The sequence below is a fragment of the Nomascus leucogenys genome, chromosome 14 (genome assembly GCF_006542625.1).
Source record: "Nomascus leucogenys isolate Asia chromosome 14, Asia_NLE_v1, whole genome shotgun sequence".
Taxonomy (NCBI): domain Eukaryota; kingdom Metazoa; phylum Chordata; class Mammalia; order Primates; family Hylobatidae; genus Nomascus; species Nomascus leucogenys.
In genome coordinates this window covers 40,833,865-40,847,576 of record NC_044394.1, presented here as the reverse complement: position 1 = coordinate 40,847,576, position 13,712 = coordinate 40,833,865, and the positions used below count along the sequence as shown (strand labels likewise).

At 49.8% G+C, this 13,712-nt stretch overlaps 1 protein-coding gene across 7 annotated transcripts in view; it reads right to left on the bottom strand.

The window, feature by feature from the left end:
- Positions 1 to 13,712, bottom strand: part of EPN2 (epsin 2) — a 98,067-nt gene that overhangs the window by 38,688 nt on the left and 45,667 nt on the right. For 4 of the 7 annotated variants that reach the window (XM_012501168.2, XM_030828502.1, XM_030828503.1 and 1 more), the window contains 2 exons: positions 12,891 to 13,655; positions 10,802 to 10,972 (listed from right to left, as the gene is read on the bottom strand). The exons of 2 other annotated variants lie outside the window; for them this stretch is intronic. In XM_012501168.2, coding sequence (XP_012356622.2) covers positions 10,802 to 10,972; positions 12,891 to 13,485 — 766 coding nt within the window. In that variant the 5' untranslated portion in view covers positions 13,486 to 13,655. The remainder of the gene's footprint in view (positions 1 to 10,801; positions 10,973 to 12,890; positions 13,656 to 13,712) is intronic. One more of the 7 variants, XM_030828505.1, reaches the window with a different exon arrangement.

Here is a 13,712-nt window from a genome sequence, read left to right as displayed (position 1 = left end):
TGTCTTTGTATATTATAGTTAAGATTGCAGGACTTTTTTCTTCTTTTTCTATTTCTATTTTTTTGCATTTTCCCAACTATCATGAATGGACATATATTTGTACCAAAAATCTAGTAGAGCCAGGCGCAGTGGCTCACGTCTGTAATCCCAGCACTTTGGGAGGCAGAGGTGGGTGGATCACCTGAGGTCACGAGTTCAAGACTAGCCTGGCCAACATGATGAAACCCCATCTCTACTAAAAATACAAAAATTAGCTAGGCGGGGTGGAACGCACCTGTAGTCCCAGCTACTCGGGAGGCTAAGACAGGAGAACTGCTTGAACCTGGGAGGCAGAGGTTGTAGTGAGCCAAGATCACGCCACTGCACTCCAGCCTGGGTGACAGGGTGAGACTCTGTCCCAGTTTAAAAAAAAAAAAATAGAATGAATGACTTAATGCCCTCACTGTATTTGGAGAAGCAGGTCACGGAGTGGACTCGCGGGAGGGACTCTGGTTATCCCACTGCAAGCTGGACTAAGCTTTCCATTAGCAATCAGCAGGAGGAGACTAATTCAATGTGTAATATCAATTTCCAAGCTGCTCCAAATTGGAGTGTTGCCTAGCTGCCTGTAACTGTAAAAAGAGACTGCTATGGGCCATGAGTTGAGGAGAGAGGGGAGGAAGAGCCCTTCAACTGATTAAAGCCTGACAGGGAACCAGCAGCCCCCAGTACACTGCTGTCACTGCCACCGCGGCATCTGGGGCCCTCCCAGAGATTCTAATTTGAGAGGTGTGGGAGAGGTGTGGCCCAGGATTTGGGACATTTTGGGAGATTTAAAAGCTTGAGAGCTAGTGATTTAGGGAAAAAAGAAAAGGCAACTGTCAAAATGAGGAACTGCCTTTTTATCACTAAACAAAAACAACAACTATGAATCATACTGTTGCTAAACTCAACCTTAAAGCATCGAGAAACCGCACATATATATAAGGCATTCCTATATTTCTGGAATTGACCTCAAATGTTTTTTTTTTTCTTTTTTTTTTTTCTGAGAGGGAGTTTCGCTCTTGTCGCCCAGGCTGGAGTCTAATGGCACGATCTCGGCTCACTGCAACCTCCGCCTCCTGGGTTCAAGTGATTCTCCTGCCTCAGCCTCCCAGGTAGCTGGGACTACAGGTGTGCACCACTACACCCGGCTATTTTGTGTGTGTGTGTGCATATGTTTAATAGAGACGGAGTTTCACTGTGTTGGCAAGGCTAGTCTTGAACTCCTGACCTCAGGTGAGGAGAGAGGAGAAGAGAGGCTTATTTAGCACTCATGCATGAAGTATGTTCTGAGCACCTTTCCTGGTTCAAGTGTTGTGCTAGGGACACTAGGGATACAGCGCAGGGCATGAACGGGGCTCCTGCTCTAACAGCTCGTTTTAGTGCAGGGAGACAAAACAAAGCAAATAAGAGAATTTCAGGTAGTGAAAAAGACTCTGAAGACAGTAAAAAAGGACATGATACAGAGAGAGATCTAAATTATATGGCCTACTTTCCCATGCGAAGACAAATCTATCTGCATGCCTTCCCTCCTGTTTCTAGCCATATAATTTTTTTTTAATGCCTCCGGGAAGTTGGCTATTTGATACTAGCAACTGCTGTACTGAGCATCCATGAATAAAGACACTGTCAGCAGCTGTGACTATGCTAGCCAATCTGGCTTAAACCTGACAGGGAACCAGCAGCCCCCAGCACACTGCTGTCAGTGCCACCACAGTACCTAGGGCCCTCCCAGAGATTCTAATTTGAGAGGTGTGGCAAAGGTGTGGCCCAGGATTTGGGACATTTTGGGAGATTTAAAAGCTTGACAGCTAGTGATTTAGGGAAAAAAGAAAAGGCAACTGTCAAAATGAGGAACTGCCTTGTATCACTAAACAAAAACTAACAACTATGAATCATACTGTTGCTAAACTCAACCTTAAAACATCGAGAAACCTCCTACACTTATTGACAGTTTATAAACAATGGTCTGTTTACCTATACTACAAAGGATCCTTAAAAAACACGTAAATATTTTATTGATCCATTTTCTATGGCACACGCCAATGTCAATCATTTAATCAATAATCCCCAATCAGCAATTTTTTTTTCTTTTGAGAAAGGGTCTCACTTTGTCACCCAGGCTAGAATGCTGTGGCACAATCTTGGTTTACTGCATGCAGCCTGGACTTCCTGAGCTCAGGCGATTCCTCCCACCTCAGCCCCACAAAGTAGCTGGGACTACAGGTGCACACCACCATGCCTGGTTAATTTTTTTTTTTTTTTTTTTTTGTAGAGATGGGGTTTTGTCGTATTGCCCAGGTTGGTTTCAAACTCCTGAGCTCAAGCAATTCACCTGCTTCAGCCTCTCGAAGCACTAGGATTATAGGCATGGGCCACTGCAGCCGGCCTCCTGATCGGCAATTTTTTGATAGCACTGTTTCTTTTTTTTTTTTTTTTTTTTTTTTTTTTTTTTTTTTAAGACAGAGTCTTGCTCTGTTGCCCAGGCTGGAGTACAGTGGTGTGATCTCGGCTCACTGCAACCTCTGCCTCCCAGGCTTGAAGCAATCTCCTGCCTCGGCCTCCTGGGTAGCTGGGATTACAAGCGCCCACCACCACACCCAACTAATTTTTTGTATTTTTGGTAGAGACAGGGGTTTCACCATGTTGGTCAGGCTAGTCTCAAACTCCTGACCTCAAGTGATCCACCAGCCTCGGCCTCCCAAAGTGCTGGGATTATAGGCATGAGCCACCACGCCCAGCCTTGATAGCACTGTTTCAATTCCAAGAACAATCCCATATTCTGACAATCAGAGCAGCTCCTTAAGATCTGGGGCCCAATTAAATAATGGTTTAATTAGGTATTCCTGGCTGAGTGTGGTGGCTTGTGCCTGCATGCCTGTAATCTCAACACTTTGAGAGGCCGAGGACAGAGGATAGCTTGAGCCCAGGAGTTCCAGATCAGCCTGGGCAACATGGCAAAACACCATCTCTACAAAATACAGAAAGAAAGAAAGAAAAAAAAAAAGCTGGGTATGGTGGCATGCACCTGTAGTCTCAGCAACCCAGGAAGTGGAGGTAGAAGGATCACTTGAGCCCAGGGAGGTAGAGGCTGCAGTGAGCCACAATCACACCACTGCACTCCAGCCTGAGCAACAGAGCAAGACCCTGTCTTTTTATTTTTTTTTGAGATGGAGTTTTGCTCTTGTCACCCAGGCTGGAGTGATCTCAGCTCACTGCAACCTCCGCCTCTCAGGTTCAAGTGAATCTCCCGCCTCTGCCTCCTGAGTAGCTGGGATTACAGGTGCCCACCACCATGCCTGGCCAATTTTTTTATATTTTTAGTAGAGATGGGTTTCACCATGTTGGCCAACCTGGCCTCGAACTCCTGACCTCAGGTGATCTGCCCGTCCCAACCTCCCAAGGTGCTGGGATTACAGGTGTGAGCCACCCTGCCCAGCCAATCCCGTCTTAAAAAGAAAAAAATAATAATACAGAAAAAAGCATTACATAAGACGAACCATATAATCTTAAAATTGTAATAGGTGTACACTGTATTTGCCTATTTTGCACAAAAAATTTTAAAGCAATTTCAAAAACTGTAAAGTAGAGGAAAGAGAACCAGAGTTCTTCAAAATCCCAGTTCTAATTCTAGCTTCTTCACTTACAAATGAGAGGATTTAGGGGAGCAAGTTCATGTCAGTTTCCTTATTAACCTCATCTGCCCTGTCTACCTTCTAGACAACTGTGAGAAGCAAATGGACTCCTCCTAAGAGAAGGCAAAGGCCCAGGAGAGGTGATCCAGATGCCTTCTGGTTGTGTTGGGCAACTGTCTGACTTTAGCAGCTCAGCCATTCAACAGCCTTCACGAGTCACATTCAAATCCCACTTAAAACCCAAGCCCTTGTGGCAAGAACGAGCATCTTTTATACCTGACACTTGGATAGATGTGTCAATAAATCTGCCGCCTCTGAGGTTTTCTTCATGTTACTGATCAGCTTCATCCGTGACTCAATTTTCCACTTGAAGAGATTAACTCTCTCTAGAGTAAGCTAACGCTGACAGCCCTGCTGTGCCTCTGCCCCCGGGACTGACCGCCAGCCAAAGATGCAGGGCTCCCCTGACTTACAGAACACATTCTTTCCACCAAAACAAGATGCCAAATGAGTCTCATCTCCCACCAAATTCCTGGTCCATCCCCAAAACCCACTGGAAGGGCCCTGAGGGCTAGACACACTCCCCACAGGTAGCTATCCCTGGCCTGACACTAGGAAATACCTGGCTGGCGGCCACCAACCACCTCTCAGCCCCAGGCGTGCCCTGCTGCCCCCCTAGTTCCTGGCAGCACACTTAGCCCTGCACCTCGGAGCTCTGTCACCTCCCACACTCTCAGAAGACCTCAGCTGGCCCAGGATCCTTCCAAGGTCCACCTCAGATGCACTGCTGACACGCTGGCTGGGTTTGGCTTTTCTTTTTTTAACAATATATTTTCCCACATCTTTGAGTTTTCAAAAGTAGACCCGTGTAGGACTCCCTTTTCAGATACCTTCTTATCAAAACACTCTCCTTCGTGTGTACATGTCTGGTGTAAGTGCACATGTATCTGTGTGTGTGCATGCTTCAGCTCTACTCCTAGAGCCGGGTAAGCAGGGCTGAGGCCATGACAACTCTGGTTCACCCCTGAGGTTCCCTTGTTATGAAGACAGATTCCGTAGAGAGTCCTCTGAGGGCCCACTGTGCCTGGGGACTTCCTGGACATACTCATGAAACAGTGCACAAGAAAGCTTTCAAATTCTACCAAGTCTCCATCGGGTTTAAGAATGAGGCCGGGCGCGGTGGCTCACACCTGTAATTCCAGCACTTTGGGAGGCCGAGGCGGGTGGATCACGAGGTCAGGAGATCGAGACCATCCTGGCTAACACGGTGAAACCCCGTCTCTACAAAAAATACAAAAAAAATTAGCCGGGCGCGGTGGCGGGCGCCTGCAGTCCCAGCTACTCGGGAGGCTGAGGCGAGAGAATGGCGTGAACCTGGGAGGCAGAGCTTGCAGTGAGCCAAGATAGCGCCACTGCAGTCCGGCCTGGGCGAAAGAGCGAGACTCCATCTCAAAAAAAAAAAAAAAAAAAAAGGAATGAATGAATGGCTGATAACGGTGGATAGCCTTGCCATTCCACTCCCTGAGAAATCCTGTTTCCCCTTAGATTCTTGCCAGGCCACTAGAGAGTGGAGGCATGGCCCAAAGGCCTGGCAGACAGCAGCAGCAGCTGTTGGGGTGATGCCGCAGGACAATGATCACGGCCACTGCTCCATGAAGTCCCGGGCAGGCTGCTTGACACTCTGGCCTTCCCAGCTGCACAGTATCAAACCAAATTTGGATCCATCTCCAGCCACTGTATACAATCCTGGCTTTTCTTTCTCACCTCTGTTTTCCTTTTGCCCCAATTTCTTCTGGTATCTATTTAATCCTGCGGCATTGCATGTGTTTTATACGCCAACTCAAATCCTTTCTAGTAATCGCTTGGCAAACCCTTGCCAGGTGGGGTGTGAGAGAAGCAGCCTCAGCATAAGGGGCTCTCAGCCCACAGGACCAGTGGCCCAAAGGAATCCCTGCCATTTCTCTGGGAGCAGACCTGAAGCATACTACAGCCAGGGCCAACGGCGTCAGCAAGACAGGAGGGGCCATGAGGAGAGCCATGAAGACCCAGCTGCAGGCAGCAGCCCCCACCTGGTACAAAGCCCACCGCTGCTTACTTTGGTTTCAGGACCCAAGTTGGTTCTGATTCACTTGAGTGAATCAGAAAGCAATGAAGATTTCTATTCTGCCTGCCTTCCTTTTTCTTCTTCTTTTTCTTTTCTTTCTTTTTTTTTTTTTTAGGAACAGGAATGCTGGGCAGTTAAACTCCCACCAAGAAGGGCAAGGTACCAGGCAACTCGGGACTTGCTCAGGGAGCATCAAGACAGCTGTAGCTCTGGCTCCGCAGACTGTAGTTCAGGGAGCTCAGCAAGGGGGCTGAGAACACCAGGCTGGGCATTCCTTCCTTCCCTTACCCACCCTCAACAGAGGCCAGCCAGGGCAGAAGATCTGGCCCCTGGCCTTAGAGTGTCCTCGGTGAGAGGACAGCAGCCATCTTTCTTTCCAGACCTCCACCTTGACTCAGGAATGCTTTTCTCATCCCCATCTGCCTCGCTTTGATGTAGGTTCCGTCTACCCCAAGAACTTTTGTAATTTCTCCAAAGCCTTTTGACACTGTGGCCAGTTCTGCAGAACAGAACAGGAAATGGTGGAAAGAGCCCGGGGGGCAGGTAACATGTGGGCTGCTCACCCCCACCAGGTTGCAGTTCAGGCCAGCTGCCATCTCTGTGTGATCTTAGGCAAATCCCTCAACCCCCTGGGCCTGAGGGTCCTCCTTTGGGCTGCGCAGCTTCTGCCCACACACAACTGTCCTGAGCACTGACTACATGCCAGGATCATGTGAGGGCAGCCAACACAGGTAAGCCTTAAGAGGACCCAGCCTTGGGAGGGCAGCTGGTGTGTCTGAAATTACAAGACCACCAAGTAAACATGAGCGCCAGAGGCTAGGCTAGGCATGGTGGCTCACGCCTGTAATCCCGGCACTTTGGGAGGCTGAGCTGGGCAGATCACTTGAGGTCAGGGGTTCAAGACCTGGACAACATGATGAAACCCCATCTCTACTAAAAATACAAAAATTAGCCAGGGATGGTGGCATGTGCCTGTAATCCCAGCTACTCAGGTGGCTGAGGAAGGAGAACAGCTTGAAGCCAGCTAGGCAGAGGTTGCAGTGAGCCCAGATCACACCACTGCACTCTAGCCTGGCCAACAGAGTGAGACTCCATCTCAAAAAAAAAACAAACAAAAAAAAAACCATGAGCGCCAGGTGAGGCCGAAGAGCTGACGGCCATAAGCACTGTCCATGATAACTTCCAAAGTGCGTCTGCAGCCCAGAATTCTCTCCCCAACTCCAGGCTTCTCAGAATTTCTTGACACCTCCACTTGCGTGTCTAGGAGACGCTTTGATGTGTCCTGAACTCAACCCCTCCACTAACCTGTTGCACCCACAGCCGCCCTCACCTCATATGATGGCAGCTCTGCCTCCAGCTGCTCTACTCCCAGCCCTCAGAGTCGTCCTCAGCTCGCCTCTCACTCTGCCCAGTCCTCTAGCAAGGCCTGTCAGATCATCTTTAAAACATACCCAGAACCGGCCAGGCGCAGTGGCTCACGCCTGTAATCCTACCACTTTGGGAGGCCAAGGTGGGCGGATCACGAGGTCAGGAGATCGAGACAATCCTGGCTAACATGGTGAAACCTCGTCTCTACTAAAAATACAAAAAATTAGGAGGGTGTGGTGGGGGGCGCCTGTAGTCCCAGTTACTTGGGAGGCTGAGGCAGGAGAATGGCGTGAACCTGGGAGGCAGAGCTTGCAGTGAGCGGAGATCATGCCACTGCACTCCAGCCTGGGCAACAGTGTGAGACTCCATCTCAAAAAAAAAAACATACCCAGAACCTGGCCACTGCCCAGATTTCTGCAGCCCTGTCGGGTCCAGACCCTCACCATCTCCCACCTGGATGGGGACAGTGGCCTCCTGACCTGGCTCCCTGCTCCCACCCAGCCCATACACAGCCCAAGGGATCCTCCTAACCCTCGTCTTCCCCCACCTCACTGTGAGTGAAAGTCAAAGAAATTTCTGACATAAACCCAGAAGGCCCAGCACCAGGCCACTGAGTGCATGGTCTGCAAGGTAAGCACAAGGAAAGTGTTTCAAAAGCTCCTAGCAATGACATCGGCACAACATCTAAACATGGACACAAAAGTACCCGTCTGGATTGACTAGGAATTCAACGAATGCCCCCAGCCAGAGAGAGTTGAGAGGCCCTGCCCCACACCTCCTCCAGGCCCACCTCTGCCACACTCCACCCCCACGCACTGGCCATGCTCCGTCACTCATCACCACCTCACTGGCTGCCTTTTCTTAAACACCGTGAGCACACTCCCACCTCAGGGCCTTTGCACAGCTGCCCTTCTGCCTGGAAGGCTCTTTCCAACCTCCACAAGGCTCACCGCCACACTCCTTCAATCCTTGATCCATTCATACTGCAAGCCACCCTCCCTTACCTCCCCAAAGACACTCAGCAGGACTGTTTTTGTTTTGCTGTTTTCCAGAGCACTCGTTACATAACATGCTGAATAATTTATATTGTGTTTTTCTTTCCCATTACCATATAAGCTCCACGAGGGCAAGGGGCTCTGTTCTGTGCTCAGTGCCTGGTGCCCCATGGGAACTCAATAAATACAGAGCAGAGGGCAGGTAGAGCAGGCTTCAAAAGGAAAGCCCAGAGCTGTGCCTGCAGGCAGACATCGGCAGGCCTGGGAAGGCCTGGAATGCTTCTGTGGGAATAGGAGGACCCCCAGACTGAGGGCGGGGGGACACAGCTGGTGGAAGCAACAGAGGTCTGCAACGTCAAAGGCTCTGGGATGGCCTTGCAGGGCCTGGCATCTAAAAGGGCTTTCTGAGACTCAGGACCAGGGCATCCTTTATAAAGATGGAGGGTGGGTGAGACTGGGAGATAATGACAGCAGGAAATTGGTCAGAAGGCTGGCACTGAATTGAGGCCATGGAACAAGATGGACAATTCAAGAGACTTCCAAGGTCAGATCTACAGATCTATGTGGGAGGTGAGAGAGAGGGAGGGGCACAGGGAGGATGAGATGACATATGGCACATGAAAGAAAGCTCTCCTCAGACATCCTCACGATTATCGCCAGTCACACAAGAGGCCTTCCCGGCTGTGGCTGCTCTCATGTGAAGAGGGCTTCTGACCAGTCTGCCTCCTCTGCCTCTGTGGGGTCTGCGGTCCCAAATGCACCCCTCACAAACATCTCTCCTGAATCACAGCCTGCATCTCACCTGACAGTTTTCTGAATGGCCGGCATCATTCTGACTTTTCCACTGCTAATTTCCAAGAAGGTGTGCTCCAAACAAATCCACTGGTGTGCACAGATTAAGCACTTACCTTATACTCAACCCTTTGTGAAGCATCAAGAAAGAATAGAGAGGAAACATGGCCAGGGTCTTTGCCCCGGACTCCGACAGCCCCCTACCCTCTGACGGGGAGGGAGTGAGATGTGGAGAGGATGACACACCCAACAGTTAAAGGATGAAATGCAATCCATAGAACATTTGTTTGCTCAAAACTCATCTGGGGCATGAGAAATCTTTGAAGAAAAAAATACTCATTTTTATCTTCAACTCCTATCAGGGCTGAAGGACAACAGAAATCCACAAGGGGTGGATACCTTAAGCAACTTGCCAGGTTGGGGGAACAGGGGCAGGTGGTGGGAGTGATATCCAAGCAGAGAGCACGGAATGGCACAGGCAAAGGTGCAGAGGCAGGGCCAGAGACAGCCGCAGCAGGGGAAGATGGCCAGCCTGCAGGCCTGCCAGGCCGTATTTAACACGCAAACGTCCCAGGAAAGCCAGTTTGCCAGCAGGAGAGCTAAAGGGCCAGGGTAACACAAAATTAGCCACCAAGGCTCAAAACAGACCTTGTCAGTTACCAAATGGGTAGAACATGGGAAAAACAAAAAGGGAACTCCATGGAGAGTTCTGCGGGACCTGCTGAGAACAGCAGCCCCTGACTGTCTGGGGGGGGTGAAATGGGCATGTAACTCCAATGCCTCTGGGTGACCCTTTAACGTATGCTTTTATCGTTTACATTCTTTACAGCGCAGAGCTGGCCTTCCATACGTTTTCTAATGTAAGTTTAGAAGAAGCCAAAATCCCGTATAAACTGTTAGGGGAAAACAGGGACATGAAGGAAAATATCCTAGAGTTAAATATAGTTATCACACAAATACCCAAGTCAAACAAGCTGTAATATTAATGAGGCATGAATGAACAGTAACTGTTTCCAGGGCTGAATAAAGGCTGGCCACCTTATCAGGGAAGTCGCACAAAAGCTCTCTGTCGTGCCCCTTCTTGTAAGAAGAGTAGAAGAGAACAGACAGCTTTCTTCTCTGTAGCAGAGACCCCACTTGGGACCAAAGGTAGACTGAGAGCATTTTCTTGTAGGCAACAGTGAAAATCTGTTTTCAGTTTAACCTGCTATAGTTGTAGAGCTCTGGTCAGGATACATTATTAATTAGTAGAAAGAGAAGCCCCATTTTTAGTTACCCATTGAATTAGGTATCTTCAAACACCGTGACCTAGAATTGACAGTACAGCCAACTCTCTGTTTTCCATGGTAACGGGGATTTCAGGAAGAACAGCAGTTAATTGGGAAGCAAAAAAAAAAATCCCATTTTATTCAGGGCAAGGCATACATTACTGCATTAAGGATGATGGCTTCCAATGACTGTCCACTGAGGATCTTATATTTGTCTGGCGTTGTGAGGTTTAAATCACACATTTCCGGTCCAACAAGCCAAGTTGTCTGACTCACCACCATGGGTGGGCCTGATAGGTGGCAGAGCCCCCTCCAGTTTGTCAGGGAATGGGAGCATGGGGAGAACATGGGCCATCACCCCATGCCTTACCCAAAGAACAGCTCCCCTGCTAAACCTTTGACAGAACTTCTAGCAAGTGACACGTGATCCTGGAAGGGGAGCACCACCAGGCCACAAGCTCCCAGGAGAGAGGAAGAAAGGGCTCCTGGGCCTGCTGGAGGCCAAACCCCCAGGCCCAGAGGAGACAGGGAGAGAGTTGGCTGTACTGGCATGGCAAGCACACCCCCAGCAAGCTGCCCAGCATTTCTAGTAAGGAAAAAAGCAAACCGCCGTCCCACCTCGGGCTGCGCGGTCACAAGTGAGGCAGGGCTGGGACCAGTCGCCATTTGGGCGGGAGGCCAGCCCCAGGTGCGGCAGGAAGGGGTGGCGCTGGCTCAGTGGCTGCAGCTCCTCACTCTGACCCAGCGGGGCCCCTGTGCGGTGCTGGGGGCACAGTGAGGCCTCAGGCGCTGTGGGGCAGGGACACACACACACACACACACAGAGAGACACGCTATTAGAGGGTGCGCAGCAGCCCCTGCAGGAGGTACGGGCCAAGGCCGCTCGGAGTCAACCCCGCAGCCCACTGCGGTGGAAGCTGTGAAAAGCCCACTGACCACATTCTGACCCTGAACATGCAGCTCAAGCGTAAGCTCTGAGGGAACCAAAAACGTCAGAGCTGGAACTGCAGCAGTATCATTTAGCCCAGCAGGACCTATGGCTACAGGCCCTGGACTCGGTATGAGGAGGAGGGGTGGATCAAACCAGGCTCCTGCATCCCCACTGTCCCACCCCTGCATCTGCAAAGTTCCACAAATTGTTCATGGAACGTGAAGCTGTTTCAGCTCCTTGCTTAGTATCCTCTGGCTTCTTGAGAATAATGATCATGAAAAGCACATAAAGAGAATGGCAGCTCCCCTTGGCCTGCATCAAAGCCACAGCCACAGTCACAGGAATGGAGGAAGTCAAGGCAGGTTGGGACCAACTCGATCCAAAGGGAGCCTCTCTGGGGGTTGGTAAGAGGGTCCTTGAGAGAAATAAAACAGTTTCACTTCTTAAAGGGCAATCTTCATTTTTTTGGGTGCAATTTAACCCTGCGTTGAGGCTTCTGGAGATTAAGGTTAAATTGTTTTCAAGCGGTTTAACCAAGGTCACAACCTTCGCTTAAGCAAAACAGTTCAAACTAAGAAGAAAAATGACAACTACATATGGGACAAGAATATGTTAACCTGCTCCAAGCTCGGTAATAATTCAGAATTCCTAGAAGCAGGAAATCTGACTTGAATATGCAAATCTCTCATTTAACACATTTCTCAAAATGCTAGTGGTGGCGGTGCAATGTCAAATCGAAACCTGCAAAAGCAGGAAATGTTAGTAAATGGTCTGGTAACAGAACACTGACTAAGCAAGGGTTGACTGAGGTCTGTCAAACTACAAACAACTTCCTTTAAAAAAAGTTTTCTGCTATGCTGACATACTGTTACTAGGGATCTGCACTTTTGTTTTAGCAGCCAGAAGATATAACTTCTACAATCCCCACCTCCATCCTCACCCTGTCCCCCAAAGGCCACTAGGGCCACCTGTCTCTCTGAGTGTGGGGTCCACACTGTGGCTGGAGTAGCACTGTGAAAATGGAGAAACACCTGTTAGGGGACCACTTCCAATGAACAGCCAGGATGCCAATGTGGCTCACAGAGACCAACTTCCATCAGGCCCTGAACTCCACTCTGTTCTCTGAAACCTCTTCTGACCATAAGGCAGAGACCCAAATTAATCCAACATGCAAAACCAGAACTAGACCGGCCCCACTCAATGCAGATCCAGCCACGCAACCAAATCACTAGCAACTCTCATTTGCATGTTTGGAAGGGAGGCCTTGTTCACACCAGCAACCTGTATGAGTTCTTTTGCTGAAGTAGAATAATACTGAGCCATTCAAGAGACCTGAAGCTCAGTCAGCAGAAAAACACTTAATATGAGATTAAAGAAACAAGATTATCAAGAAAGAGCATTTGTTTCCTCCTGGCTACCAGAGTCAACTCCCCATTGTATGTGCAGCAGGACAACTCCTTTGCTGCCAGACCCATTCTGACAAGGAAGCAGAAAAGACCTGCCTCTGCCCACCTTCTGCCCAGATGTACAGAATGAGACCCACAGAGCAGCAAAGGGCATTAGAGACCCCTGAACCAGAGCAGCCAAGGGACTAAAAGTCTCTTTATAACCAAAACTCAAACCAGACCAAAGACAATTTTCCTGGGCTGCCAAAAGCTGGGTACTGAGGACAGGTTCGAGCTGTGGCCACCACTCCCTAAGCCCAGGGACACCCACCCCACCTGTCACCCATTGCTGCTGCTCTGGCAAAGGGTGAGAAGCACTTCCATTACTCACAGCCATGGTAGGAGGCTGGGGAGCCCCCGGCCTTGCCATACTCCTGCTCCGAGTGGCTGGTGGAGAGGTTGGGCTGGCTGGAGCCTCGCCCAAAGGTGATCTGGTTGCTGCCCATGCCAGTGGCAACCTGGGCCATGCGCTCTTTGGTTTTGAGAGCCTGGGCCCTCTCAGCCTTCAGCCGTTCCTCGTCTTTGAGGAGGGCCACCAGTTGCTTTGACTTCTCACGCACATTGATGCCCTGGTCCTTCCCATCTCGGTCAATGTACTGGAAGTCCTTCAGGGTCTGGATGGCGAAGATGTTCTCCCGGCACTGCTGGGCCACACGTTCGGAGCCTGTCTTGATGAGGTAGTCCAGCAGGGTCAGTGCCTTGTACACATGCCGCCAGTTCTTGCCATGGTCATTGAGCCGCTTCCACACCATGCTCATGATCTCCGAGAAGGCCACCACGTTGTAGGTCAGGTCGGCAATCTCGGTCATCAGAGAACTGGACGGGCCCCACGGGTCATTGGAGGTGGCTTCCCGGACTTTGATTTCTGCCTCTGAGTAATTGTTCACGATGTTTTTCATCTGCCGTCTGATAGACGAAGTCGTCATTTTTATTTTCTCTGTTATAAGTTTAAAGCCCTTCAAAGAGAGAAACCTTCCTGTCCTTGGTAAGTGCACACCTTATGAAGGTTCAGTTTCCGTAATCAAGCTGGAGTAAGATCCCTGAATGGTCATTTCCTCCTTTGGAGCCTCAGATTCGAAAAGCTGGAAGCCATGACCTAGAGAAAGAGAAAACCCACTCCACTGCGACGTAAGCCCCCTGTGAGGGTGGGAGA